This window comes from Pagrus pagrus (assembly GCF_965226575.1).
Source record: "Pagrus pagrus genome assembly, chromosome: 13".
In the NCBI taxonomy this organism is placed as follows: domain Eukaryota; kingdom Metazoa; phylum Chordata; class Actinopteri; order Spariformes; family Sparidae; genus Pagrus; species Pagrus pagrus.
The window spans coordinates 12,306,912-12,332,546 of NC_140197.1; the positions used below are offsets into that span (position 1 = coordinate 12,306,912).

Consider the following 25,635-nt stretch of genomic DNA (forward strand, 5'->3'; position numbering starts at 1 on the left):
ATATCCGCCTTCACTCGGTTTTGCACGTTATGCGGCCCAGTGATTGGAGGAGGGGTAATCAGCAGCGCCTTCTGATTGGCTGAAGAGGATGGCCATCATGCCGCGTTCTAAACCGGCGCACAAGGTGTGTTTACAGTCACGAGTTGTGATGAAACTGTCAAATGAGTGATAGAGCACGCACTGGCACGTTGTGTCAATGTTTTAAAGTTCACCTGAGGAAACTTTTCATATAAAAGAGCACGTTCTGTTAATATTTTGATGAATACTTCCTCCCCAGAGAGCTTATAAACCCAACCATGTAGACTGAAACTGACAGATAACTGAGTTCATTAACCATCAAGATGTTGATGTGCCTTGACTGGCTTTTCTGCATTTGACAAGCATAATAAAAGACACTGCCACCCCGCCCAATCTTGCAATTTAAATTAAAGGGGTGCTGCAATTCCATCATATTTTTGAGCCTTGGGAGAAATTAACTGTAAACATAATGTTTGCGTGTCAAACTTCAAAAACACTGAATCCTACAATACTCACTATAGTTTTGTTAGACCATCCCTGCTTGGTAGAGTCCCATATCTATCAAACTCCATGTCCCTGGTATGCCACACATGTTTTCTGTTAAATGGCCAACATCAAGTTCAGTCTAGTAGTACTCAGCTGGAGAAAACAGCTGTATTGTGTCCTCTGTAGCTGTGGAGGCAGCTTTCAAATGTCTGAGAAAATTAGCCTTGGCTTAGAGACTGTACTACTATAGCATCAAAGCAACTCTGCAATGCACACTCAAAAAGACATGGACATTTGGAGACATGGAAAAGACTTTTGAGTCCAGTGCATACTAGCGGACCGAAAGTCAGGACATGTTTTTCTGTGCTGCAAAAATTTGGACCATTTTTAAAAAATTAAACCTGTATCTTGTCCCTCGAAAAGAGAATGATCCCAAGCTGAGGTCACTATGATTGCATCATCAAGTTGACTTTACAGACATAGCAAGTTATGAAGCGGAGGAAGCGCGCGTTCACAAAAAGCTCGCCCCCGAGCTGTTGTGCTCGTACCACAGAGGCACTGTGGAGAGAGCAAAGGTTCAAAACTGACTTTTTTTAGCGAGTTTTATGTGAAGATGCTATGTGAAATCCAAATTTCATGACTGTCTAGTTATATTTTTAAACTGGGACAACAGCACATATGTTTGTGTTTTTATGTCTTTATTAACACAACCTACTACTGTTATTTCTATCAATACAAAATATTATATTTGTGAGAGACTTTTCATTTTGAATATTATGGACTTTTGGAAGAAAGTGTGCTCATTCATTTATAGGCTAAATATAAATCGCTATTTTGTCATAACGCATCCTGACAGCTTGTAATATTACTGTCAGATACTGTTCCCCCTCTGTTCCATAGGAAAGGAGGCTCACACATCTTTCAAATTCATACTGCTGACTTCTTTCCCCACAACAGATAAGTCCTGTGATTTTCAGGCTGATATCATTAAATTTGACCATTTTACAACAGGGGGAACGCATCCTAACAGCATGAAGTATTACTGTCAGATACTGTTCCCCCTCTGTTCAATATTAATGGAGGCTCAGACAAGCATTAAAGACTTTAATAACATTAAACAAAAAATAAATAGTGTATACTTACTTTTTAGAACATACAATTATTATTCAAATTCAATAAATACAAAATTAAATGGCAAAATGTGCATTTTAACACATCTTTGCAGCATTCTCCTAAACAACCGCAGTGGAGGAGGACAACCGAAAAATATCATAAAATGGCTCCATACCGCTCATCCAGTGTAATCTAAGTCTATGGAAGCCCTGAGATCCCTAAGTTGTTATTTACACCCTTTTTAAAGGATGTAAATAATGCCTTTTCAAATTATTTGGGATCTCTGATTTGGACATTTGGATTAAATCAGATTAAATATTTTTTTTCTTTCTGTCCCCATCTCCTTCAGTTGTTCAGGAGAATGCTGCAGCGCTGCTTCGCTGTGAAGCTCCAAAAATGTTTTGCAGAGAACGAAACTTCACACGACTCTCCACCGACATGACGGTGAGTAGATAATGACTGAATTTTCAGTTTTGGGTGAACCGCTCCTTTAAGACACTGATCATGTAATCACAATGTCCCTGGTTAGAGGGACAGGGGAATGTCCATTACTGTCAACATTACTGCATGCCATGTGTCCTCTCGTCCCGCTTGTTTCCTGTCTCCTCTCTTTTTCATCCATTATCAAAATAAAGGTTAAGCTGTAAAAAAAAAAATTTAAAAAATCTCCAAGACATTATAACACTATTTTGACAGGCATAGTTGTAGTCCTCATGATGAGTAGACTCATTGTGAATGAGAGGTCTCATAACTCAAATATAAAGATATAGCCGGCAACCAATTAACTTAGTTTAACGTAAGGACTGGGAACAGGTGAAACCAGTTAGCTTGGCGCTGTCCTAAAGTATGAAATTCTAATGCCTGTCAACGCCTCTAAAGCTCACAATTAAACATGTTAAATCTTGTTTGTATAATCTGTACAAACACATGTAAAAGTGTGAAAAATGACACTTGTTACCTCTGGATGGAGCCAGGGTAGCTGTTTTCCCCTGTTTCCAGTCTTTATGCTAAGCACATAAACGTGAGAGTGGTGTCAATCTTCTCATCGAACCCTTGGCAAGAAAGCAAGAACATGCATTTCCCAAAATGTCAAACTTTTCTTTTAAAGGGGCACTAGCAGTTTTGGAGAGGAAATTCAATCTCAGAGTTTTAATATTCATGTTAAGAATGAGGTAATAATACAAACTCATTAATATTTATTGTTTCTAAATACCTAAGTAAACTAAATTACTAGCTGTTCTCAGAGGAAAATAAGGTCCCCAGAACACTGTTTGAAGCCAGAAGGGTGGCAGGGTCCGCCACATATAAACAAAGTGAAACAGCATGTTGTGTTGTCCTTTGAGGTCAGTTTGTTTATTCAGTTTATTCAGTCATGAAAACAAAGAAAGATTGTTTATTTAGTTTGTTTAGTCATCAAAAATCAGTCAATGAAGATAACCCATTCTCTTCTGATCAAAATGTCATCCCTGAAATGAGATTGCGCACCTTAAATACCAGACATGGTAACATGCAATTATGAATTATTACAGAAGAGCTTCAGATCCAGACCACAGTGATGTGAGAAATTGATGAGTCATGAGTCAAGCTGCTCTTTCTGACATGGACAAATGACAAGGTGTGAAAGCCGTCGCCGAAAGGACACTCGCTCTGCCTGTTGGACGGGTTTCAGGTTATCTCCCCAACGGAGAAAACAAAAACACTCTGACATGGAGACTGACGTACACACAAAAAATTCACACACACGCACACACACATACACACACACAAACCCTCCATCATCAATCAGACTTAGCCCTGTTGACATTAAGAAAAGCTGGTCACCACAAGGTAAACTAAGACACTTTAGGATTGTTGTTTGAGGTCAAAGTTTGTTTAGAGTTAAGGTTAATATTTGGTATGCATTCCAGTCAAGATGAGGGTCAGTCTCCGGGCAATGAATGTAAATCAGTGGAATGTCCTCCTAACTGACACAAGCTTGTGTGCGTGTGTGTCTGAGCGACAGTGTTGACAGATTTCAGCCTTCTCTCCACTTGTTGTCTGCGTATATGTTGAAATTCTGCAAAAAGGGGATCCACCCACACACTTCTTTCTCTGTTGTGTGACGCAGCTGGGGAATCACACCTTCAGGACTATTTAGATGACAATGACAATGAAAGAGGAGGAGGCACGAATGGCATCCGTGGCGTGAGAAGAGTACAGACATGAAGGTGCACGAAGACTCATTGGGTCACTGGATTCAAAATTAAAAGATCTAAAGGAAAAGTGGCGTCAACGGCTTTAAAGCTGGACCATGACGGTGAGAATCAGCTATTTGGTTTGTTTTTTAATACACAAATGTATGTTTTACATGTTATTGTAAAGAGTTTGGTCTCAAGGCTACATGACATGGACATACCTGGTTGTGTTTATTAGCCCTGTGTCAGTTTCACCTTACTTATACCTTCTTTAATCAGTCTCATTCAGAGATTCAGAAACATGTGAGTGTGGTACCTCACATGTGGTGTGCAGGTACCACCAGTCCCTGACTAGATGACTGCAGATGACTGTACTGAATTGGATATTAATCTGAAGCTCTGTAAATTATTAAGCTACATAGTAATCGTGAAAATTTTAGCTGAATCAGTGGCTTTTAATTTGGTAAAATTAGACTAAAGTAGCAACAACCTCATACGATGATGACACAAAAGTTTTACATAACAAACCAGTATGGTGTAGTTGCTCAACTGGTCCAACACAAACCCCTTCAGAAAAGCAGATATGCGTTCAACAAAACATGTGGAAAACCCTGAGAAGAATATCATTATACTCGATTGCACTCCAGGTGGATTGGTCACTGCAGACTTGCACATGTGCAGCACGTCTGCTCATAAACATGACCGAATATAATATTTAAAAATATTTCAAAAACACAGTTGTTGCTAATTATGGTGTGTTCGGCCAGCATGCACGATACCAACACCCTGACACTGAGCCGTCTATTCACCCAGTGGCACTTTACTTAAATAAAACGACTGTGAACAGACTCTGTTACAAGAAAAAGCCCTGCATTGAAAATGTTACTTAAGTAAAAGTATTCAAGTGAAGGAAAGTGTACTTAAAGTGTGTAAAGAAAAAATACTCAGAAATGGCCCCTGTAACTGTCATTCATACAGATTTTATCATTATAATATTACTCATGAATTCCTGTAAAATCAGGATTTTACTGTTGTAGTTTGTTGAAATGGAGGTTTGGTTTGCAAAAAATAGTGAGAAATAAATGCAAAGTGACACCTTCACAGGGCTTGAAAACAGTCAGAAAATTAAAAAATATATATAAAAAAAAAATAACAATAATAAAATGTTTAAAACAGTTCAACGGAAACGGAGCAAATCACACATTTGAGGAAATGGAACCATGACATGTTTTTATACTACCTTACAAGTAGTTGCAAAATGATTTTGTATTGTTTGATCAATGACAATAATTCACACATCCACCTTTACTTGTAGAGCCTATACTGTTGGGTAGTTTAATTTTTAACAAGGTCACATATCTATATGTTTTGTGTGCATTTGCCAGATGAATATAGCGGAGTTAAAGGCACAATATTTCCCTCTGAAATATAGTGGACATGAAAAAAAAGAGATTCAAGTAAAGTACTCAAATTTGTACTGAAATACAGTATTTGTCAAAATGTTCTCATTTGTCATTACGTTTTTACAAACAGATCCATTCACAAATCCTGAACACTGGTCTCTTGCCAAAACTGGATTACTAATGTGTGTCAACTGTTTTGTAGTCATTTCATTCCTTATCATCACCATCTCAACGTCAACTGAAATCATTTTTTTGAGAGCTGTCTTCCTGAAGAGTTAACTTGTGATGCTGGACTGTTAAGATAATGTTATGTGATCTCATCAAAACATCTGGTGCGACAGGTTACTTGAAATGGAGCCTCTGTGTCAAAATTTGGCTTTAAAAAGTTCATTGTGTCAGTATGACGCTTCTACGTCACATAATCTTATATTAAGTAAGTCTGGGATCAGGCATGGGAGTACCATTCACACTGCAACAGATGGCTGATGAGGACTGAGCAGCTCATTTGTGGATCGAGGAATCCTTACAGACGAATCCATCTGATAGTTACAAGTGCTCGTTAGTCAAAGTCCAAAACTCTCCAGTAAATTCAGGACATTGTTTTTCGTCAAATGTGCTGAGGAGTTACAGTAACAGCTGATTTTTGTAAAAGATAACACCGCTCCATGCGTGCAGTCATGTTTGGAGATAAAGGTGTTACAGGAAAAAGAACAGTCAGCTTGACAAGAAACCTGAAACTTAGATAACAGATAACAAGAGCATGTCTTGTAACATGTTTTTGTGTAACCATATACAGAGTGAAGAGAAGGTCGGCACAGGGAAACAATGAACTTGGTTGTATTGTTGCCGTTGCTCTTATCTTCATTCAGAGTTAATTCTGTCACTATTAAACTCCGTAGCCGCCCAAACCCCCCAGGAAAAGCTACATGATGAAGTCCTCCGTCACCAGCTCCTATGACGTCGTACAGCCTACCTACGAAGACCCAGACGCAACAATGGTAAAAGTTGATTCATGTTATCATGAATTGCTGATTCATCTTGTATCAGCTGGCTTGTTGTCACCACATTCCATCTTTCAAGGAACCGGAGACAGAAATAGACCTTGTACTTGACTTTTCCTTTCGTCATCTGTGTGACAGCCTGATGGAAGCCAGTCGGAAGTTATAGTCAAGCCTGTACCTCGTCCCAGGACTAAATTAAAGCCAAAGGCCGACTGTAACGGCAACAACAGCAGCACAGTTGACTCTATCAACAAAACCAGCAATACAACCAACACAGAGGTGAGTAACAGCCCAGACGCCAGAAAACGTTGGCATTGTATGTTTCTGCAAACTACACATACATCAAATATCAAATCAGTAATTCCACAATACGTGTGATGTCATGTTTAGACGTCTGCCGAGTGAGAAACCGGTGTTTGAGACGGCGTTTCAACACTTGTAAGAAATTAACCACTGGACATTTCTATCAACTCTGTAGAGGACTTCCTGTTATCTCTCTGAAATAACAGGAAGTCACTGCCTCCGGCCAAGAAATGCTCAATACCCCCTGTGGAATCTGCAAATTGTAATTTTTACACTTCGGTTTTGGTATGAATTGAACAAACAACATATAAATGTTAATTAGTGAATGGAAGAGGTGTTGCTAAGCAAATAATTCCCATTTTGACAGAGCAAGGCTAACTTTTTCCCCTTTGTTTCCAGTCTCTGTGCTAAGCTATGCTAACCATCCGTTGGTTCCAGCTACATATTTACCGTAGAGACATGATATTGGTATTAATCTTTACTTATAACTCCTCCTTCAACAAGAAGTCAGCACAATTTCCATCTGAACAGCAAACCATGGGCATTCATATCTAGGGGTAAGCTGTCCTGATTCTTGTTGGGATAGACGGGTGGGGTGAAGAGTTGGGGCTACGTGGACTCCCAAACGCAAGACACACTTTAAATCAAGGGTTATGAGGACTCTCTAACTTTTCAATGTATTATTTTTTTCATTTCACTTCTTGGTCAGGATTCCCAGCACCCTGCAGAACATGAGAAGCCTCGTTCTGTTTGTCCTCCTCCCAGACCACCACTGCCGAGCAAATATGTGACCTCCATTCAACCCACAGCAGATATCAACAGAGGCAATCGCTATGTGAATACAAATTCAATGACAACTTTGAAGGTATGTGATATTGTAAACCAAATAATGAAAAAATTCAATTTGGACAAAGCCAGGCTAATTGTTTCCCCTTGTTACTAGTCTTTGTGCTAAGCTAAGCTAACCATCTTTTGGCTGTAGCTACATATTTACCGTAGAGACATGATGGTGGTATCAATCTTCTACTGTGACTCTTACGAAGAAAGTAAATATGTGAGGTTTTTTTTATAAATAATGACTAAACCCTACTTTTTCCTGTCTAATTTCTCTGCTAGTCTCCGGCTGTCAGCGCTGAGAGCATCCAATCTCCTCCTTCACTGCCGCCCAAACGCCCCCCTGCTCCCGCCATCTTTTATGACAGACCATCGTCTACAATGAGGCCAGAATCTAAGGTACTTTTTCACATCATCCAAACATTTCTGCAACACTTGACTTCACACTTTGAGACATGTATGAAGGTGTTTGATTGAAGGTCACATCTGAGTATACATTCTTTAGCTGGACATCAACAAATTAAATGTCGCCTTCGACTCACCTTTTTGCTGATTAAAAAAAGTCAAACTTTGAATGTTTTGTTTCCTATCTTGTTAATGTTTTTCTTGAACAGATTTACATCGATGAGATTCAGAAATCCAGACATTCATCCTCCAGCTCTATGCGTCAGTCACACAGCTCACCAGCTCTCTCTGATGAAGTGGTGGGCCTCTATGGGACTTATAGTTCAACGGTAAATTGCAAGCTTAAATTCAAACATTAATCTGCTGTTAGTTGAAGTAATGAACATAGCATTTTATTACAGTCACCTCATAACATGGGTTGTTATTATAATCAATGACATAGTGAAAGCTCAGCACCCTGCCGCTGGGAAAAGAAATGTTGGAATACATTCAATGTTTTATTTATATTCAGCTGAATTATGCAACCACACTGTGAATGTGTTTGATGTTCAGGTCACAGACTGCACAGACAGACCTGCAGTTCCGCCTCGACTCCCCCGCTCCTACTCCAAGTGTGAAACCTTGCCTCTACAGGTATGAAAACCAGATACCTACAGGTGATTAACTGTGCTTTGACAGGTGACAAAAGACATTAACAGACGGTGCAGAGACATGTTTGTTCGTCATGCTGTCATGGAAACTCTGATACAAAACATCCAGTTTTTCCTGCATGAAATACAGATTCTCGTAGGGCCGGCAAACCAGCTTTTTGTTCTTTTAGCGTAAAAATGACCCCCATCCTAATCCTGTCCTCAATTATAGGAATAGTAAAGGTGTGATATGTAAGAATGCTGTCAGCTAAGAAGCTCAGTTAGCCATGCAGCTAGCAGTCGTATTGGCTGACTCTTCCCGCACTGGGAGCTCGAAGCACCGGGGGAGTTCTGGTGTTGATGACTATGATACTATCACCTCTTGAAGTACAAAGTGGCTAGGAGCTATCTGGTTAGCATGCTAACTATCAATAGATATCTCTGCAACACAATAGATAGTTTTGACATAAACGCAAAACTGATATTCCTTCACATTCTGTTTTTAGTTTTAGTTATTTAAAAAGAAAATGTTTCGAGTTTTCACATAGTGCACCTTTAAGCATGGTCAGAGGAGCAACCTGAATAGTCTGGGTCAGAAGAAACTACTGCAGAGGCCGGACTCGACACATTCACGAATGATCAGTTCATCAATTAATTTATTAAGATCCCTTTATTTATTTATTTTTTTGGTCTATCACAGACACACAGACCACGAGTACCTCCATTCAGTCCACCACCACCACCTTCAAAAGATGCGTCATCGGAGTCAGTGTACTGTGAGATTGAGTATCCTCCCTACCTGGACATTCTGCCAGAGGACAATGAGGAAGTGATGGTGAGAGACTGTGTCTGTGTTTGTGTAAATTTTTTTGACAATGACATGCTTTCATTTATTTCTGATGCATTCATCTATTTCCGTTTAATACTACCAGAGACAAGCTGGGACAACGCTTCGTTTTGGAGAACGCTACAGCGGCTGCTACACTTCTAATCAACAGACCACATCGGACACAGAGGTAAAGCTTAGTTCACTTGCTCCTCTCTCACAGTGTAATTTTGTCTGAAGAGGTTTCATGAAGATCTGTTGTCTCTCTGCGATGGTTTCTGACAAGAAAATAACCTGTTTTCCTCAGGACATCAATGCGATGCTGAGATGGTTGAAGAGAGTGTCAAGTAAGTACAAATGTAATGTTTTCTCACAAGGAATCCAATTTGTGTGTGAAGCTTTGTACCCCTATTCTTGTTTTTCTTCTTATTTATCAATTTCAAAACAAAGCTGCAAAAAATAAATTAGTTACCATGCAAAGTTGGACAGAAAATGTCTTTGTTTTCAGTAAGATAAAGCTAAATAAAACATTTAGCATGTTTCATTAAAGGCAATATCCAGATGCCTGGCACAAAAATGCCATTTTGTGACCTCAAAATACCACTGATTGAGAGTAACGGGCAAAAACTCATTGTAGTTCTTTATTACCATTTATTTCCATATAAAATAGTCAAAAGCAAGTGCTTAGGTGGAGAAACAGCCTATTCAAAAAGCAAAATGCATAAAACTACATAAACTTGCACAATTTCCAAGTCTAGGGCTTTTAAAACTGATATAAACTAAATCACTGGATTTGAATTATCATTGGCTACATGATGCCTTGATCATTCAGAGACTGCCGTGTAAGTGGCTCCGGAGAGATGAGAAAGATGTGGGTCACATGTCTAAATGATCACTCTTTGACTGTTGTAGGCTCTAGGGTGGGCATATGAGCCCATACCTGCTGGCGGGCTGTTAGGTTATAACAGGTTTTTAATCTATTTCTGTGCTGTCACTCCAACAGAGTCTGATGACATGGCTCCATCACTGTATGGCCTCAGTTTAGAGGAAGAAATCAGGTAACCACACAGAAACTATCATATGGATTCTTTCTTGTGAACTGGTGGCGTCATTTTGGTGCCTTTAGTTTTGTGTTGCAACATTTCAAAGAATAGTTACAGGAAATACTGCTTCAGAGAGTACACATTTGGTGTACAATGTGGAACAAACAGTACTAAAAACCTAATTACTGCATGGCCTTTTGGTAAAAAAATTAAATGTGAAGCCCATGGGGTAGACTACTTCAGAATTAATATCAAATTTAACCAACTGAGCTGGATAAAGGAGCACATTTTCATTAAGTCTTGTCTGTCACTTTCCCCATGCAGAACATTTAATCAGAGAGCCCTGAATTTGAAGAAGGCCCTGCGTCTGTACAACCTCCTCATGATGAAACGCAATGAAAGGCTGCGGGACCTCAACGCAGAGTTCAGCTCCATCTCCCACTACCTAGACAAGATGCAGAAGAAGACCAAAACCATGGGCATTGCTGGAGGCACCACAGGTGCTGTGGGTGGAGTAACTGCAGTGTTGGGTATCGCCTTGGCTCCTGTGACCATGGGTACCTCGCTGATCGCCACAGCTGTTGGTGCCGGTATGGTGGCATCCGCTGGGGGTATGGGTGCCCACGCTGCTAAGTCCAACAAGAAGATTGTAAGTAGGATGTCAGTGGAGAAACTGGTGTATGAATATAAGGAAAAAATCATCGACCTGGGACATTGTCTTGATTTTATCCTCTCTGAGATGAACGAGCTGCGAAGGCACGACATTCCCAGGTTACAGAGGGCAGGGGCCCAGACTGATGCACTGAAGATGGCACATCTGTCACAGTTTGTGATTAAGAACAACATGAACAATGCTGGGAAGGCTTCTGCTGGGATGTCATCTGAGAGACTGCTTCAAGCTTTCGCTAAGGAAATGGATCTGTATTTCTCAGAAAAGGATAGCGAGAAGCTGAAGAAGTCAAGAGAGAGCAAGTTTTCCGGGAGGGTTCGCCTGCTGGCTGAAAATCTGCAGGATGAACTGGATCACCTGAATCATATGTGGGAGATGTTTAGTTGAACCAAAGAACTTGAGGCTTGTGTGTGTGTGTGTGTGTGTGTGTGTGAGAGAGAGAGAAAGAGTGCGTGAGAGAGACATATGTATGTATATATGTATAAGGTGCAATATGTAAGAATTTGCCACTTTCTGAATTCATACAAATATTACACAACATATCACCAGAGTAATCGCTACCTCTATCTACCGTTGGCTACTTACCTCAGTTAGCCTTGGACTGGTATTATGAAAAAGGACAGGTCTTGGCTAGCTGGTTAGCATGCTAACTTCAGTAGATATCTCTTGTACACATAGATGAGTTTGATATAACGTCAAAACTCTTTTTTTCTTCACATTTTGTTGATAATTTTAGTTCATTTTTGACTGTGGTAATTTATAATTTATACATATTACACCTTTGACTGTGATAAATGGTGCAACTTGTGATTAAATGTCTTACTGAACGCTTACATTTTAATAAACATTTTATATTTGTAAACCCTACTGTGTGACTTACTGAAGCCAGTGTTTAAGGGTGGTTCAAGATTGTAGTTCGACCAACAACTGTCACTTTTACAAATAAAATGTCACAATTAATGTAAATCTCTCGAATAAGTAAATTCATCTTGTATTAATGTAGTTCATACCAGGGACTACTTTCAGGCTGACAGCAGACTATGCATGGAATGTGGAATAACAAACGCAGGCGGAGTGATATTGTGGGCACTGCGGAAGGATACCTCCAGGGCAGCCCATGCTGTAGCTCTATAACAGCACCGCGCCACAGCGTGCGCCATTTTCCCGTCTGAGGAGCAACAACACAAGTGACAGCATTGTTGAACATCGCTCGATTTGCCGAAATGGCAGTGTAAAAGTGTGCCGCGACCCAGCCGCCAACAAAACAGTGCATCCAGCCAGTGCACTGAGTCACTTCTAATTCAGCAAACATGTCGTAAGTATATATTTTTATTAAAATTGGTCGATGACAGCTGTCCGGCCTACTGTGGCCTCGTGCCTCGGCAGCCTGACGTAACCGCGAGCAAGAAATTAGTTGTTAATATATTTTAATTAAAATAATTTTGGCTGTTAGAAATTATTTGTCATCATCTGAAGCGGCGAATAATTGGGGAAAGTGACCTAGGGGGTGTGTCAATATAAAGGAAAAGCTCTTGAGAGGGCGTAACACGTGTTATTAACGTTAAATATGACATTTTGTATTTGTCTTTTGTCAGTTGACGTTATATCAATGTGATGGTCGACGACAGAATTGTCAAATTTCCATAAACCTTCAGTGTTATTGCCAGGGCTGTCGACGTGGCAGACAGAAAATGGTTCGTTTCCTCTTTGTGTCAAAATGGCCGCTTCGTGTAGGCGGATTGAGAACAGAAGTGGCTGTTTATAGAGAGACACAGACAGAAGGAGGGTGGTGGAGTTCACCCTGACCCTGTTTGACGTCAGAGTCATAAGACTGGTAGCTGGGTGGAAACACGTGATGTGCAGCAGGTGTACTGCAGTGATGGGGGCAGTGTTGTGCTCAGAATACACAAACACTGCTTTAGTTTTTACCCACACTATTCCTTTGTTCACACAACGCAGTCTAAATAAACATTTTTCAGTAGGCTTTCTGTTTACTTCTAGTAATTTTTACAATGCTGTTCATATTTTCACAACAAATGTCTTCTTCTATCCCTCAGGTCCTACGTGGAAACCCTCGCCACTGCTGCTTTCGACAGCATAAAAGAGTTCGAAGCTTTCCTAGCATCGTCACGCACTCCTTTTGTGACCAACAACAGCCATTATGACCATGATGATGACAAGCTCACAGTTTGGCCTGGAAGACATGGAGGCCCTGCTCTGGGGTCCTTCCTCTCCCATGGCTGACGCCGTGGACTTCCTATCTGTTCGCCCTGACCGAGAAGAAAAACAGGAAGGAGGAGGAATCTCACTAGAGGGGGACACTTCGCCCGTGTCGCCCCTCACCTCCTCATCACTGTCTTCTTCCTCCTCTCCTCCTCCCTTCTACTCTCCTCCTCCCTCACCACCGGCTGTCCTCCTCCAGGGGGACAAGGTCGGGACTGAGTCTGACCTGCTCTCCCTCCCCTGGATGGGCCACCCTGGTCAGCTGAGACAGGCAGTCTCGGATGACAATAAAGGTAAAATAATGTCCCAAAAAAACCAAAAAGCAATCTTTAAGCACACTTAACATAATTGAAATAGCTGAAAATAATCCCTTATTTGCCTCCACAGAGGATATGTTCAGTGACCTGGACTGGATGGCTGAGAGGGTGGATCTGAGCGAGTTCGACCTGGACTCTCTGATTGGCTCCTGCAGTCCTACCGAAGAGTCCCCCAGCTCTCCAGAGGACCTCCTTGCCTCCCTGGATTGCCCCATGGAGCTCGACTCTCTCCCACTGCCCACCCTCTCCACTCCTGCTCTCCCGCCTCCTCTTTCCTCTCTTCCTGCTGAGCCTTCTGTCATCACAGTGGATGAGCCTGAAATCTACATCGATGAGCAGGATGTCCCCTCCCCTCCCCTGTGTGTCCCAGAGCCACAAGAGGAGCTGGAAATCAAGTCTGAGCCTGCCTCTCCTGACCCGTCCTCCCCCTTGGTCGATTCTCCCTCCTCCCCAGCCTACACCCTGGACCTGGGCAGTGAAGTGGATGTCTCTGAGAGCGAGGTGAAGCCGATGGTAGCTGTAGTCCCTCAGGTCCAGAGGCTTGTACTCTCCCTCTCTCCAACCCGCATTGTCCTCGTGCTGGCCCCCAAAGAGGAAGTCGCAATCACCGCCACCACTGTAACCACCACACCAGAGGTCGCTCACTCCTCTGCTCCAGCAAGGTCCTGCAGAAGCAGACCGTACCCTGAGCCTTCGTATAAAGCCAGTCCACCCTCTCCCAGCGCCACCAGTGTCAAAGTAAAGCCTCTACGAGGTGCGACTGGAGAAGAGAGGGGCACAAAGACCAAAAAGCTGAAGAAGATGGAGCAGAATAAGACGGCCGCCACACGTTACCGGCAGAAAAAGAAAACTGAGCAGGAGGCACTGCTTGAAGAGCACGCGCTGCTGGAGAGGAAGAACATGGAGCTGACGGAGAAGGCTGAATCCATGGCCAGGGAGATCGAGTACCTTAAAGAGCTGATGGCGGAGGTTCAGCACGCCAGGAGCAAAAAAGGTCCTAGTGCTGACCCCTAGTGGTTGGACCCAACAATGACGGATAAAGTGTGTGGTCAGAAGTGATGATGAGAACGTGGGCTCAGCTGATTTTTATTTCATGCAAACAAATATCAGAAAAATGTGTTATGTCCTCAGCATGTTTTTAGATGCACAGTCCTGAAAACCTGACATTGGTTAGAACATGTCCTATTTGAATATTGAGCACTGGTATTAACTATATAATCCTTCTGTCACATTTAGAGTATTTTCCACTCAGTATATAAACTTGTGTGATATGTCTTGTTATGTTTGTATACTTTTCCTATCACTGGACCTCATAAACTTGCCAGTAGCATGTCTTTTGATATATTTTAACATTTGTGTATTCTAGTATACCCGGACCATCCGTATTATGAATCTCTTAATAAAGAGTCTTATCTAAAGCCAATTGCAGTCATTTGGTGTGATCTCCTCTGGGCATCAATTATGTATATTAGTAAGATAGTGGTAGACCAGTGGGTAGTATAAGAACTTTTTTGTCTTTGGATAATTCAATATAATGGAGTGTAAATGTACACATAACACGATAGCATTGTCAAAGTGAGTTTATACATCACAAAGAAGGCTTGTAAGATAATAAATGCTGGTTAATACACAGTATGAAATCCAAACCACAGGTCTGAATCAAGTCAAAGGCTACACTGAAGTGCAGGTGGTTTGTGTGTTACCAGAGCACATGTTGGTGACCCGTTTCTAAACGGTCTATTCAGAAAATAACCTTAACAGAACAGTCTTTGTTCCTGGTCTGATAATACATCACAATGAGCCTGTCGAGGTCCATCTGAGTGGAGCCTCTTTTAAACAAACAAACTGGGAGGAGGATAATGGAGCCCGCCTGACCAGCAGTGTGCTGCACACACGAGTGTTCAATTAATGATAGTCATGTGAACTTCAAAAATGCCATTTCCCAGAATAAGAAAACTAGTTTCAGATAAAAACAGAAGGTCTTGTTTTAGGATCATTAAATTATACGGACAAATGCTGAAGTGTGCTTAAGAGACCATATGTTTGTCATCGTCCGTGGGAGAATGAAAGAGCATGCAGGGAGAAAAGAGTGCTGACTAGTGCTGACGATGGCACAGCTTGAATAATATCACAAAAAAAAAAAAAAAAAGCAGGCATCCAGCCTACAACTAGCCCCGAGTGTTCACACTGTAATTGGTCCAGGCTGTCATCCAGATAGCTTAGGGACGATCTATATCTGGAGGCACGCCAGAGTCGAGATGCTGCAGAGCTACTTAAAATAGGAAAAAGATTTCTTTCCAGGACAAAAAGACTTGGCTAACTCCCGCCCATGTAAATACCCTCATTTTTCATGGCTATTTTCAAAGATTATTAGTGTCTGAACTGTGACAGTGGCTTCCAGCAATTCCCACATTCAGTGAGAACAATTCATTCATAAAAGGTCACATCTTTTCCTCATTCAGAGGTGGTTCAGACACAGTGACATGCACTATAAAGGGCTACCTGGCCAGATAATGCACCCAACACTGTACTGTATGGCCAGTGTATTTAATGACCATAGTTTTTGGCAAGGAAAACTTCAAAGTACCTTGTTAAAAAGTTAGTTTACTGACCTCGAGGTCCTTTACACTGCCTGAACATTTCTTTATATCCTCACCCACGTGACTTCTTTTAATTATTTTAAGAAACACTAACCTTTTTTTTAGGAGAGCAGATAATACCCAGGTAACACCTTATAATAACCATCACTAATAAATTGTAGGTTTATAGTTAATTACACTTCAGTTAATAGTAATTTCACTGTTCAACGCTTTATAAACAATTTATTAAGCAAGTGACTATTGTAGTGTTGCAACTGATGTTTATAATACTTTACAACTGCTTAATAAATAGTTTATTGAGCATTTTAAATAACTTAAGTTTATGTTTAATATTTATGATATTAATGAGTTAATAATACAATAAATAATGCATAAATATTATTTTTTTCCATAACTGAATAAATGTGCTGTACTGAGAGGAAAATAAGGTCCCCAGAACACTGTTTGAAGCTAGAAAGGTGGCAGGGTCCACCACATATAAACAAAGTAAAGCAGCATGAATCTGTGTTACCTTTAAGGTCAGTTTGTTTTTTGAGTTTTCTCTTCTGATTAAAATTTCTTCCCTAAAACTACACAGTGCACCTTGAACTTTAAATGTACCATTTATTAATTATGGTTATTATAAAGTGTTGCAATACTCAAAATATCTTATTTCACATTGTTTTAGTAATACATATTTTCTCTCTGTGCAGACAAATCTGCCACCTAGTGACGAAATGTCACAATCACTACTTCCACCACGGGGTTATCTGCTTTGCATGTCAGAATATGACACTACGCTCTAATACCCATACTGCCATACTATATAGTATGCCAGAAAAAACACAACAAGTATGTCCCAATACATAGTGTGTCAAATGCAGTATGCCAAAAACACCGTGGCGTCCTACTGCATCTGGCTGCATTTTTCTGACCCACAATCCTTTGTGCAGCGGAAGATACGTCACATCATCTGAGCAGCTAGAGAGCACACACAGATGACAGCTCATGGGCTGCATTCCAAATTGCATACTTTGTCTTTTTGTTTAAAAAATCACGATGGGGTGGGGGGTGGGGGGGTCAAAGTTCAAGTATGTCCCACTTGTATGCATACTGCATGAAACAGGATGTACTTTGGAAGGGCAGCTGCAGTCCGTACTAACAGTATAAAGAAGAAGTATGTGATTTGGAATGCAGCCATAATGTTTTTTGTCCTCTAGAATAGCACTGCAGTCCATCAATAACAACAAAGTACACAGCAGATTACAAAAAACACTTAAATAATAAGATGAAAGCCAAAAATACACAACAATATATCCATATCTTTTATTTTTCTCTGATGATGAGCAAAATACTGATGATGCAATCACCATTTAGGTAAGGACGACACAGGAAAGTAACGTCACTTTGGCTACGGTAAAGTGGTAGAACTGACACAGTGCAAAATGCTTCGCTAAAAGCGTACAATGTAACATCATTTACACTGTAATAAATATACACGGCTTATACAATATATTCACAGGTGAGGTGGGACTCTAAGACTCCAAATGAATGTTTGAAACATCCTCATATCAAATTGTAACGTCATGCGTGTCACACAAAGTGCTGCGGTGGCCTACATCACTAGATGAAGCACAGAGTCAGTAAAGCGTCGGGGGAAGCAGTGTCGGGGGTTTCTTTTAGAGGCTACGTCTTCTGTATAAAATAAAATTGTACAGCATGGCAGTGGTATCGGTCACATTATTTATGCTTTTATTTGTACCTTTCTGAGCGTGAATTCTCTTTTTTCCACTTTTTTTTTTTGCAGTTGTAAAGGTAAGATGTGATGTCATATCAGAAAATTCCCAGTGACTCGAGCAAGAGTCGGAGGAATGAGAAGTGAGGTTGCCTTCAACTCTATAGGCACTCATTTATCTGCATGCGGTGTCTTTACATGCCTCTGAGAGCTGAATATATATATATGTACTTTTTTTTTTTTCAAAACATCACTATTGAGGTCAGGAACAGATGTGTCACTGATGTAGAAAAAGGTAGTAAAAGCCCTATGTGAGCTCATATGGTTCATGAGGTTATGTTGTTTCTGTAGCATGCAAAAGCTGGATGTAGCCTATAGGATACTGCCCTGCCGCAGGGCTGTGCTCCCACTCTCACGCTTTGATGCTGAGGCACATAGCTGAATCTACCTTGTCGATAATTGCACTGGATGCATGAACACAAACAGCGAAGCAGAGCCAGCCCAAGTAGCTCCGCAGGGATCTGAGACTGCACACAGTTTCTGTACAGCCTTTCCTCCCTGCTTTCAGAGCTGCTCGTGTGCATGAATGCTACAGCAGAGGCGTGCTACGGATGACTGTAATCACTGCTTTGGATGGAGCTAATTTATTTTCCTCAAGCAAAGGAAACAATGCCAACCAAAGTGCAAACAATGACTCTCTCTTGCTTTCAGCTAGGGGTGGGCGATCTGGCCAAAAAATCATATCGTGATGTATTTAATTGAGATCATAATCCATGATAAAGCCCCTCGTCTATCATGTTGCTAGTTTTAATTGATGCGTCACCCAAGGCGTTGGTTTGTTCAAGTAGCATGGATTCACTAGTCAGAAAGGTTATGTAAAGTTTTGAAACAGAAGAGGACGTTAAATACCGCAATCTCTATGATTCGTCTTACAAGATAGAAGGTAGATTGTGGACGCCTTCGAACGATCGCAATCTAGAATCGTCTGATCACCCGCCCCTACTCCCAGCAAACCAAAGCAATTTTTTTCTTACAACCACAGTGCAGCACTGACTCCCTTTGACTTCCAGCAAACTAAAGCAAATGCTCATAGATTTGAGTTAATATGTGTCTTGCGTCTGCATTTTAGCGATCAGCATTGATCAGCGCTTCTGTAAATGTACCAGATTTTGCCCTGGAGGAAGCATTTCAACCCTGACTCCCTGAGCAGAAGCTAACCAAATGTTAAAGATAAGATGGTTGTCGGATGTTTCATATCTGATGGTGAACTTTTATGATGCCACAAAAACCTCAGGACTCAATTTTAAACTGGTGAGCACATGTTCCAGTACACAATGTCATCTTTTTGTCACACTGTCCATGTGTCGGTTTGGTATTCTGTAAACCATTTCCTTTGAACCATTAATTTGAACTGAATGACAGAAATGGCACTTGATGCAGAGATGGGGATGACAATATTATAAAGTCCAGTCAAAAGTCACGTTACAAGTCATACTAGAGACATTCCTCTTGGTCTTCCAATAACCAGGAGTTACTAACTTACCGCAAACACGAGTCCTACCACCAAATCTGACTGGTCATGATAATATTTAAGTATATGCCTTTTGGTTTCGATTTTTACGCTTTCAACTTGTGTAAGTGCGATCTGAACATAGTTACAAAGATGAGTAATTCTTTACTCTGCAGTGTTGAACAGGGTCTCTTTAGCAGCAGTTGATATTTGTGTACATGCTCATGAACAGGGACAGAGCTCTGGTCCCTTGAAGCAGAAGCAGAATATTTTTCCTCCTCCTGGGTTTGAGGAGAGTGTTCTTGAACATTTATTCGTGCTTGCTCATCGCACTTTAAGTCCAGGTCGAGCTTTGCTCAGTGGTCAGTGAGTTCGGTCTTGTACATTTCTAACAAAGAGCTTGAATTCCCTAAAACTCTTGAGAGTCGGAGCAGGACATCTAGATGAGGTTTAAGTTACACACGGCGATGTTTGGGCCTGTTGGAGACTCACAATGAGGTTAAGGAGCCGGAACACTTTCCCTCTAATGCGATTGTGTCACTGTAGCTGGCAGCCTCGACAGTCATCCTCAGGCTCGGTGTTGTCAGAGGAGTAGGAGCTCTCCTCGCTCACTGTCAAATACAACACAGTTATATTAGACAGATGGATAGTAACAAACTTGATTAGACACAGACACTTCAGACATTTGCACTAATCAGCCACAACAATGAAACCACTTACAGGTGAAATTAATAACATTGATCATCTCATTACAATCACATTTTCTCCTGGGAAACCTTGGGTGTTGGCATTTATATGAATGCCACTTGACACTAACCACCAAATCATCACCCCCTCATGGCAACGGTACTTCCCGATGGCAGTGCCCTCTGCCAGTAGGACTGTGCTCCCTGCCACACCCTAAAAACTGCTCAGCAATGGCCGGAGGAACAAGACAGTCCACTTGGTTTCCTAATTCCCAAGATCCCACAGAGGCCCCACTTTGGATTGGACCTGGCTGTAGCCTGTTGAGGCATGAACACAGTATCTCTGGGGTGTCTGGCACCAGGGCGGTGTCCGCAAGTCCTGTGTGTTGTGACTGTTCCTGCACCTTCCACGGATACTTGATCAGATTGGGATCTTGGTAATTTGGGGGGCCAGGTCAACGCCTTGAGCTCTTTGTCATGTTCCTTCGGCCATTTATGAGCAGGTTTTGTGTTGGATCAGGGCACATTGTCCTTCTAAAGGAGTCACGCCATCAGAGTGCCAGTGTGGCTGATCGGTGTATGTTCAGATTGCAAAACAAGAAAATAAAATTGTGCTACTTACGCCACTCGGTCTGTATGGGGAGGAAAGCCTTGTCTCCGTTCTCTCTGATCATCTCCTCTATCTTATCGAGCAGGACTGACACACTCCTGTCCTTGCCAGGGACCTTACTGTCCAAGACGTGGTAATAGTTCCCACAGTATTCGAGTAGTCTTTGCAGCTCACGCCCGCCTCTAAGAATGTGCTCCTCGATGGGCGTGCGGCCCAGCCAGTCACCACAGCTGAACAGTACCATGGTGTGGAGGCATGCACTGTCACCAAACAGAGTCTCTATGTGAGCCAGGAGCGTTCGCCTCTTCCTGGCGGTGAGCGACGAGACGACGGGGAGGACCAGCAGTAGGGTGTGGGGTCCGGGTCGCAGGAGGGCAGCTCCACGCTGGGACTCTTGGCGGATGCGCTTTGGGGTTCGCCTCACCGAGAACCAATCCCAGCCCGGGGTGTCAACGATGGTGATCCGACGACCAGATACAAGCGCCTGCCTCCTGAGGCACAGCTCTGTCTCCTGGCCCGACTCAAAGTACCGACGACCCAGGATGGCGTTCCCCACCGAGCTCTTACCAACGCCCTTCCAGCCCAGCAAGAGAAGTCGCAACTCTGTTAACCCAGAAAGACAAAGAAACAGTGAAACAGAGAGAAAGATGGTGAGGGAAACAGTGTGACAGAGTGGGAGACAGCAGTATTGATTGACTTCCGATGACTAAGCTATTTTTTTAGAACACCAGATCTGGGGCTTTGTTTTCTCGGGAACAGCATTACAGCACAGGTGCACTCATCTCTCTGCCTCACCACATGACTCACTCAGTTTCAGACACTAACACACACAGACACTAACACACACAGACACTAACACACAGCTCTCTCGTACCTCTGGGAGGTCCTCCGATCATCTGCTCCCTCTGCCTGGCGTGCTCCTCCATCCTCATCCTCTCCTCCTCCAGAGCTCTCCTGGCCTGCTCTTCCTCCAGTAAAATCAACTCATTCACCTCAAAGTACCAGCCTGCACAACAGCGACAATAAATAATTCATTGTCTTCAGTCAGTATTCTAAAACAATGAAAGGGATGATCTCCAAACATTATTATTGAGGGTGTCACAGCACAAAAATGCAATAATATTACTATATTATATAAAACAAACCTTGGTTGTCTGTGATCATTTCCTCCACCTTTTCCATCAGCTCAGGTACTTGAGTGTTGTCTTCGGTGTCTTTCCGAGTGTTATCAAAGGCGTGGTACCTGGAGGATTAAAAAACAAAACATTTTTAAAGGGGCATTCCTACTGATTGTCTGTGAAAACAGTTGTAGAAAGTCTGCTGCTGCTCTGAAGGAAGCAAAACTTGAAAAGATAACTGTGATGGTGTCATAATGATGCCATGTGGGTTATCTCAGTGGGAAGGAGACTTTTTTTTCTTTTTATCAGAAAATGAAAATGTAGGATTAAGCGTTTTGGAAGATTAAACCATAATAGGGACTAAAAGGGAGCTTTTCTCAGCCAGCTGCTTCAATTTTTCACCATTCTTGTTAAAAAATCTATCTCTCGCGAGTCCCCTAACTTATAGACAGCAGCTCCCTACATTGCCCACAATGCATTTTGACCGCCGACTGTGTTCTGCTCAGTTAATATAGCCCGGAGTAGCCGCAACCCCAAACTTTTCTTTCATTTTCAAACTTGTAGTCTTCAGCTGAGGCAATTACCTTGCTAGGATGCTGGACTGGTGAGATCACATGATCGTGTGATCTCGCAAATCCATCATGCCAGGTCTGACAATTAACAATATAATCAACTGTTCGAGAGATTAGCGTAGCTGTTCTTTCATTGAAAGAAGGGCGGAGAACAGCACTGGACGCTGGAAAGGATGTTTTTGCTCTTCTCTTGAGTGGCTTTGGTAAGAATTTCATCTACCAACTGGCTCCACTTATAATGTTCTCCTTCTGTTGATCTGATTGGTTGAAGTAGTCCTGTGATAGGGGGTGATAAACAGATGGTTTGTCCAATCACCTGCCAAGTTTTTTGTGCCTTCCCTATTCCAAACCATTGCGGAGGACAATTTCCCAGATGGTTCTGTGGAACAAACCATCTGGCTTGTCAGGACACTCAGCCGACCCTGACTCGAGAGACATGACTTCAGGCATTTGATTTGCTTCACGCAGCTCCCTCTGGAGCCACAAAAGGCATTATACAACTTATACAGTAGTACTCCCAAAGACCTGGACAGAGACTTTGATGTGTAAAATCCCTTTTTAAGCTGAGTAGTAAACTGCTGCTGCCCTGTTGTTCTGACCAAATGACTGTGACCGACAAAGACACACACGCTCAAACATGTTCCTTTGATTAGAGCAGACTTTTTGTGAAATCAAAGAGGGAGAGAATGAGGGGGGAAAAGAGAAAACAGACTCCGTACCTGCTTCCACATCTCTCCACCAGCCACTGCAGGGCGTCTCCAGTGTTCGCTATGTGCTCCTCAATGAACACACCTTTAGTCAGCTTGTCCACCCCGGTAAACACCACCATGGAGTACCTCCAGGTCCCTCCACCCAGGGCCCCCAGCTGCTCCTCTGCTGCTCTCCTCTGGATCTCAGTGAAGGGCTGTGTGATGGACACCACCAGCAGGATGGCGTGGGGTCCAGGAGGGCAGAGAATGGCACCCATGCACGGTCCCTCGCTGTCCAGGCTCGGTGGGGGCTGCGGCGGGGTGTCTGACTCGGCGCCGGCATTGTCGTTGTTGTTGTCAGTTTCGGGGTGGTCCTCCGGGTCACTGGGGATGGCCCATGGCGGGGTGTCGACCACAGTGACCCGTCGGCCAAAGATCTCTGTCTGGCCCACGTTGCTGTGGGTAGTCTCTGCCCCAGAGTCGAACACCTCCTCCCCCAGGATGGTGTTGGCGGTGGAGGTCTTACCAGACCGTGGCCCCCCGAGGATCAGCAGTCTGCGCTCAGGGGGGTGTCGGCCCCTGGGGTCCCCTGTTGAAAGACAGAAAGATTAGACTGGAGGTTCCACACATGGATTGGTTTGTTGGTTTTTATTTCTCTCTGTGATCTCAGAGGAAATGATCTTGAGCCTTTACTCTGTTTTAATCTCCTGTTGGGTCTCATCCCCAGAGTGCCTTTAAGGGATGAGGAAACTTCTGCATTCTTTCTATTGCAATACATAACCTGACCTCTCAGACATGTCTGTCCTCACTCCTCAGATTGCCCCTTCCTTATCTGAGCTACCTTATACCTCCTCTTTCATACTTGTCCTTCTCTCCCTCTTACCCCCTCGCAGCATGCCTCCTCTTTGTTTTCCTCTGCCCTTAGCCTTTGGAAAAATTGGGTCAGAGAGGAGGAACCTTGGAGTCCTTCCAAAAAGGACAGCATGTGGACAGAATACTGTATGATTTACTTGGATTGAAAGTTACACGAAGAGGATACATGTTTGGCTAAAAGCATCCAGAAAATACGAGGATTCAGATGGCGGCAGGAGGAAATACAGATGCCTGTTCTGTGCTGATGACCAGAGGGGAGAACACAGAGGGAGGAGAAGGAAGTTTATTGATTTACCCCTGTTACTCACTGCTGCTGGTACTTTCCATGTGAGCTGCTAAACACAGGAAGTTGCCAGCAACAGTTTCCAAGAATTGTGGATGTTTGGGACCAAACATGAAATGGCTCGGAGAGTTTACCCCGGATGCTGTCAGTGAATGAGCAGTGATGAAGGGGGGAACCTGCGGAGAGGTGTGCAGCAAAGGATGAAAGCCCACTTACCAGTGTCAGAGGCAGAGGACACAGCAGCCATCTTGTGTGTAGAACCTCTGGCTTCCTCCTCCTCCGCCCCCCTCCTCCTTCTCCTTCTCGCCTCCACGGTGGATTCCTCTTGTTGCCTCTTCAGAAAGCGACGGATCCCGAGTGGTGTGCGAAAGGCTGGCAGCTCGAATGCTTCTTGGCTCTCTCTTTCACTCTCACCCTCATTCTACTGCAGTGTAACCCGCTCTATCTTCTGCTTCCTGTGACTACCCCCTGCCTCCCCTTCTCTTCTCATACCTCCTCTGCCATTCAACTTCTCCCCCTCTCTCTTTTTTTTTTTTTTTTTGTAAATCTATAATCTTCCACACCCCCTTCACCCCAGTATGGCTCTTTCGCGTCCTTTCCTCTGCAAAGCCTCCCTCTCTCCTCTTCTCCTCGTCTTCCAGCGCTCCCTCCTTTTGTCTTATTTATCAGTCCGAGCACAGGGGAAAGATTGTGCAATGCAGGAGACTGGAAGCCAAATCCACCCCTGCTGCAGCAGCTCCGGGAAGATGTCTCGTCATTTTTTTTTAAGGCAAAACAGAGGAAGCTGTTCCTCCCACTTGCTCGTATCACACAGCAGCAGCAGCAGCAGCAGTGTGGCACTGTATGCAGACTGCAGTCAGGAGGACAGATAGAAAGATGGATAGACAGAGAGAGGGAGAGAGGGGAGAGTGAGGAGGGAGAGAGGGAGCACTATGTTCTCTATTTACAGCTGGATGTATTCCCCAGCTGCTGCATCATGAACAAACACAACTCTTTATATGATGCCTGCAGACATGGAAACACCATGAGGCAGGGAGGGGATGTATGCTGCATGAATAAATTTAAATATTGATATAAGACATGCAGGCACAGCTTACATAATACATAAAAGCCCCTATAAATAGCACATGCGTGTGTAGGACCGTATGTAATTGCAGTGAATTCAAAGCGTTGTCACCTTTAGTGTCTCAAGGATGCATCACAAACAACGTGATGTTTGGGCAGAGACATGATGTGTATCACCCTGAGAGAGTCTGAGCTCATCCTTTGGCTCCTCATCAGGTTAATTATGCACGCTGGCAAGAGACGTTCACGGACCAGAGGGAAGTCACGTAAGACAGAGTTACGGTTACAAAACATTCGCTGTATGTACTTTAAATAAACGAGCAGCCGTGTTGATGAGTATTTGACGTTTGTTGACGCGCTTTGTTGCTGTAACTCCTCTCCGTCGCTGCTGTTTTCTACAAACAAGTTAAGCAATCAAGCGATGACGTAGCAGCGCCGTACACCGTTGCGGGACGTCCCTCTGACCTCAC

The 25,635-nt window shown here is 42.9% G+C and overlaps 3 protein-coding genes across 4 annotated transcripts; 2 read left to right on the forward strand and 1 right to left on the reverse strand.

Moving 5' to 3' along the window:
* Window positions 1-7,314: 7,314 nt before the first annotated feature.
* LOC311267523 (uncharacterized protein) lies at window positions 7,315-11,715 on the forward strand. The gene is made up of 9 exons (XM_084370617.1): window positions 7,315-7,363; window positions 7,615-7,731; window positions 7,947-8,066; window positions 8,290-8,370; window positions 9,067-9,201; window positions 9,299-9,382; window positions 9,500-9,539; window positions 10,196-10,250; window positions 10,560-11,715. Exons 1-9 carry the CDS (start codon window positions 7,349-7,351, stop codon window positions 11,290-11,292), a joined length of 1,380 nt encoding a protein of 459 aa, XP_084226743.1. The 5' UTR covers window positions 7,315-7,348; the 3' UTR covers window positions 11,293-11,715.
* Window positions 11,716-12,049: 334 nt separating this feature from the next.
* atf4b (activating transcription factor 4b) lies at window positions 12,050-14,868 on the forward strand. Its single transcript, XM_084371641.1, has 3 exons — window positions 12,050-12,220; window positions 12,963-13,421; window positions 13,516-14,868. The coding sequence occupies exons 2-3, from the start codon at window positions 13,067-13,069 to the stop codon at window positions 14,457-14,459; spliced, it is 1,299 nt and encodes a 432-aa protein (XP_084227767.1). The 5' UTR covers window positions 12,050-12,220; window positions 12,963-13,066; the 3' UTR covers window positions 14,460-14,868.
* A 2,468-nt stretch (window positions 14,869-17,336) lies between these two features.
* LOC311268253 (GTPase IMAP family member 8) lies at window positions 17,337-25,583 on the reverse strand. 2 transcript variants are annotated; one of them, XM_084371775.1, is made up of 7 exons: window positions 25,278-25,583; window positions 24,317-24,950; window positions 22,975-23,533; window positions 21,711-21,808; window positions 21,440-21,571; window positions 20,578-21,168; window positions 17,337-19,880 (listed from the first exon to the last, which is right to left on the reverse strand). In XM_084371775.1, exons 2-7 carry the CDS (start codon window positions 24,345-24,347, stop codon window positions 19,807-19,809), a joined length of 1,485 nt encoding a protein of 494 aa, XP_084227901.1. In that variant the 5' UTR covers window positions 24,348-24,950; window positions 25,278-25,583; the 3' UTR covers window positions 17,337-19,806. The 2 variants fall into 2 exon arrangements, with proteins under 2 accessions (XP_084227901.1, XP_084227902.1); XM_084371776.1 differs by having other exon boundaries at window positions 24,317-25,583.
* Window positions 25,584-25,635: the final 52 nt, after the last annotated feature.

Excerpts from the sequence above, each read along its gene's own strand:
- atf4b (XM_084371641.1), top strand. The coding sequence starts at position 13,067 with ATGACCATGATGATGACAAGCTCACAGTTTGGCCTGGAAGACATGGAG. Across the intron at positions 13,422-13,515 it reads AGTCTCGGATGACAATAAAG|AGGATATGTTCAGTGACCTG; the intron begins GTAAAATAATGT and ends TTGCCTCCACAG.
- LOC311267523 (XM_084370617.1), top strand. Across the intron at positions 8,067-8,289 it reads ATGGGACTTATAGTTCAACG|GTCACAGACTGCACAGACAG; the intron begins GTAAATTGCAAG and ends TTTGATGTTCAG. Across the intron at positions 9,383-9,499 it reads AGACCACATCGGACACAGAG|GACATCAATGCGATGCTGAG; the intron begins GTAAAGCTTAGT and ends TGTTTTCCTCAG.
- LOC311268253 (XM_084371775.1), bottom strand. The coding sequence starts at position 24,347 with ATGGCTGCTGTGTCCTCTGCCTCTGACACTG. Across the intron at positions 23,534-24,316 it reads GTCCTCTGCCTCTGACACTG|GGGACCCCAGGGGCCGACAC; the intron begins GTAAGTGGGCTT and ends GTCTTTCAACAG. Across the intron at positions 21,572-21,710 it reads AATGATCACAGACAACCAAG|GCTGGTACTTTGAGGTGAAT; the intron begins GTTTGTTTTATA and ends GCTGTTGTGCAG.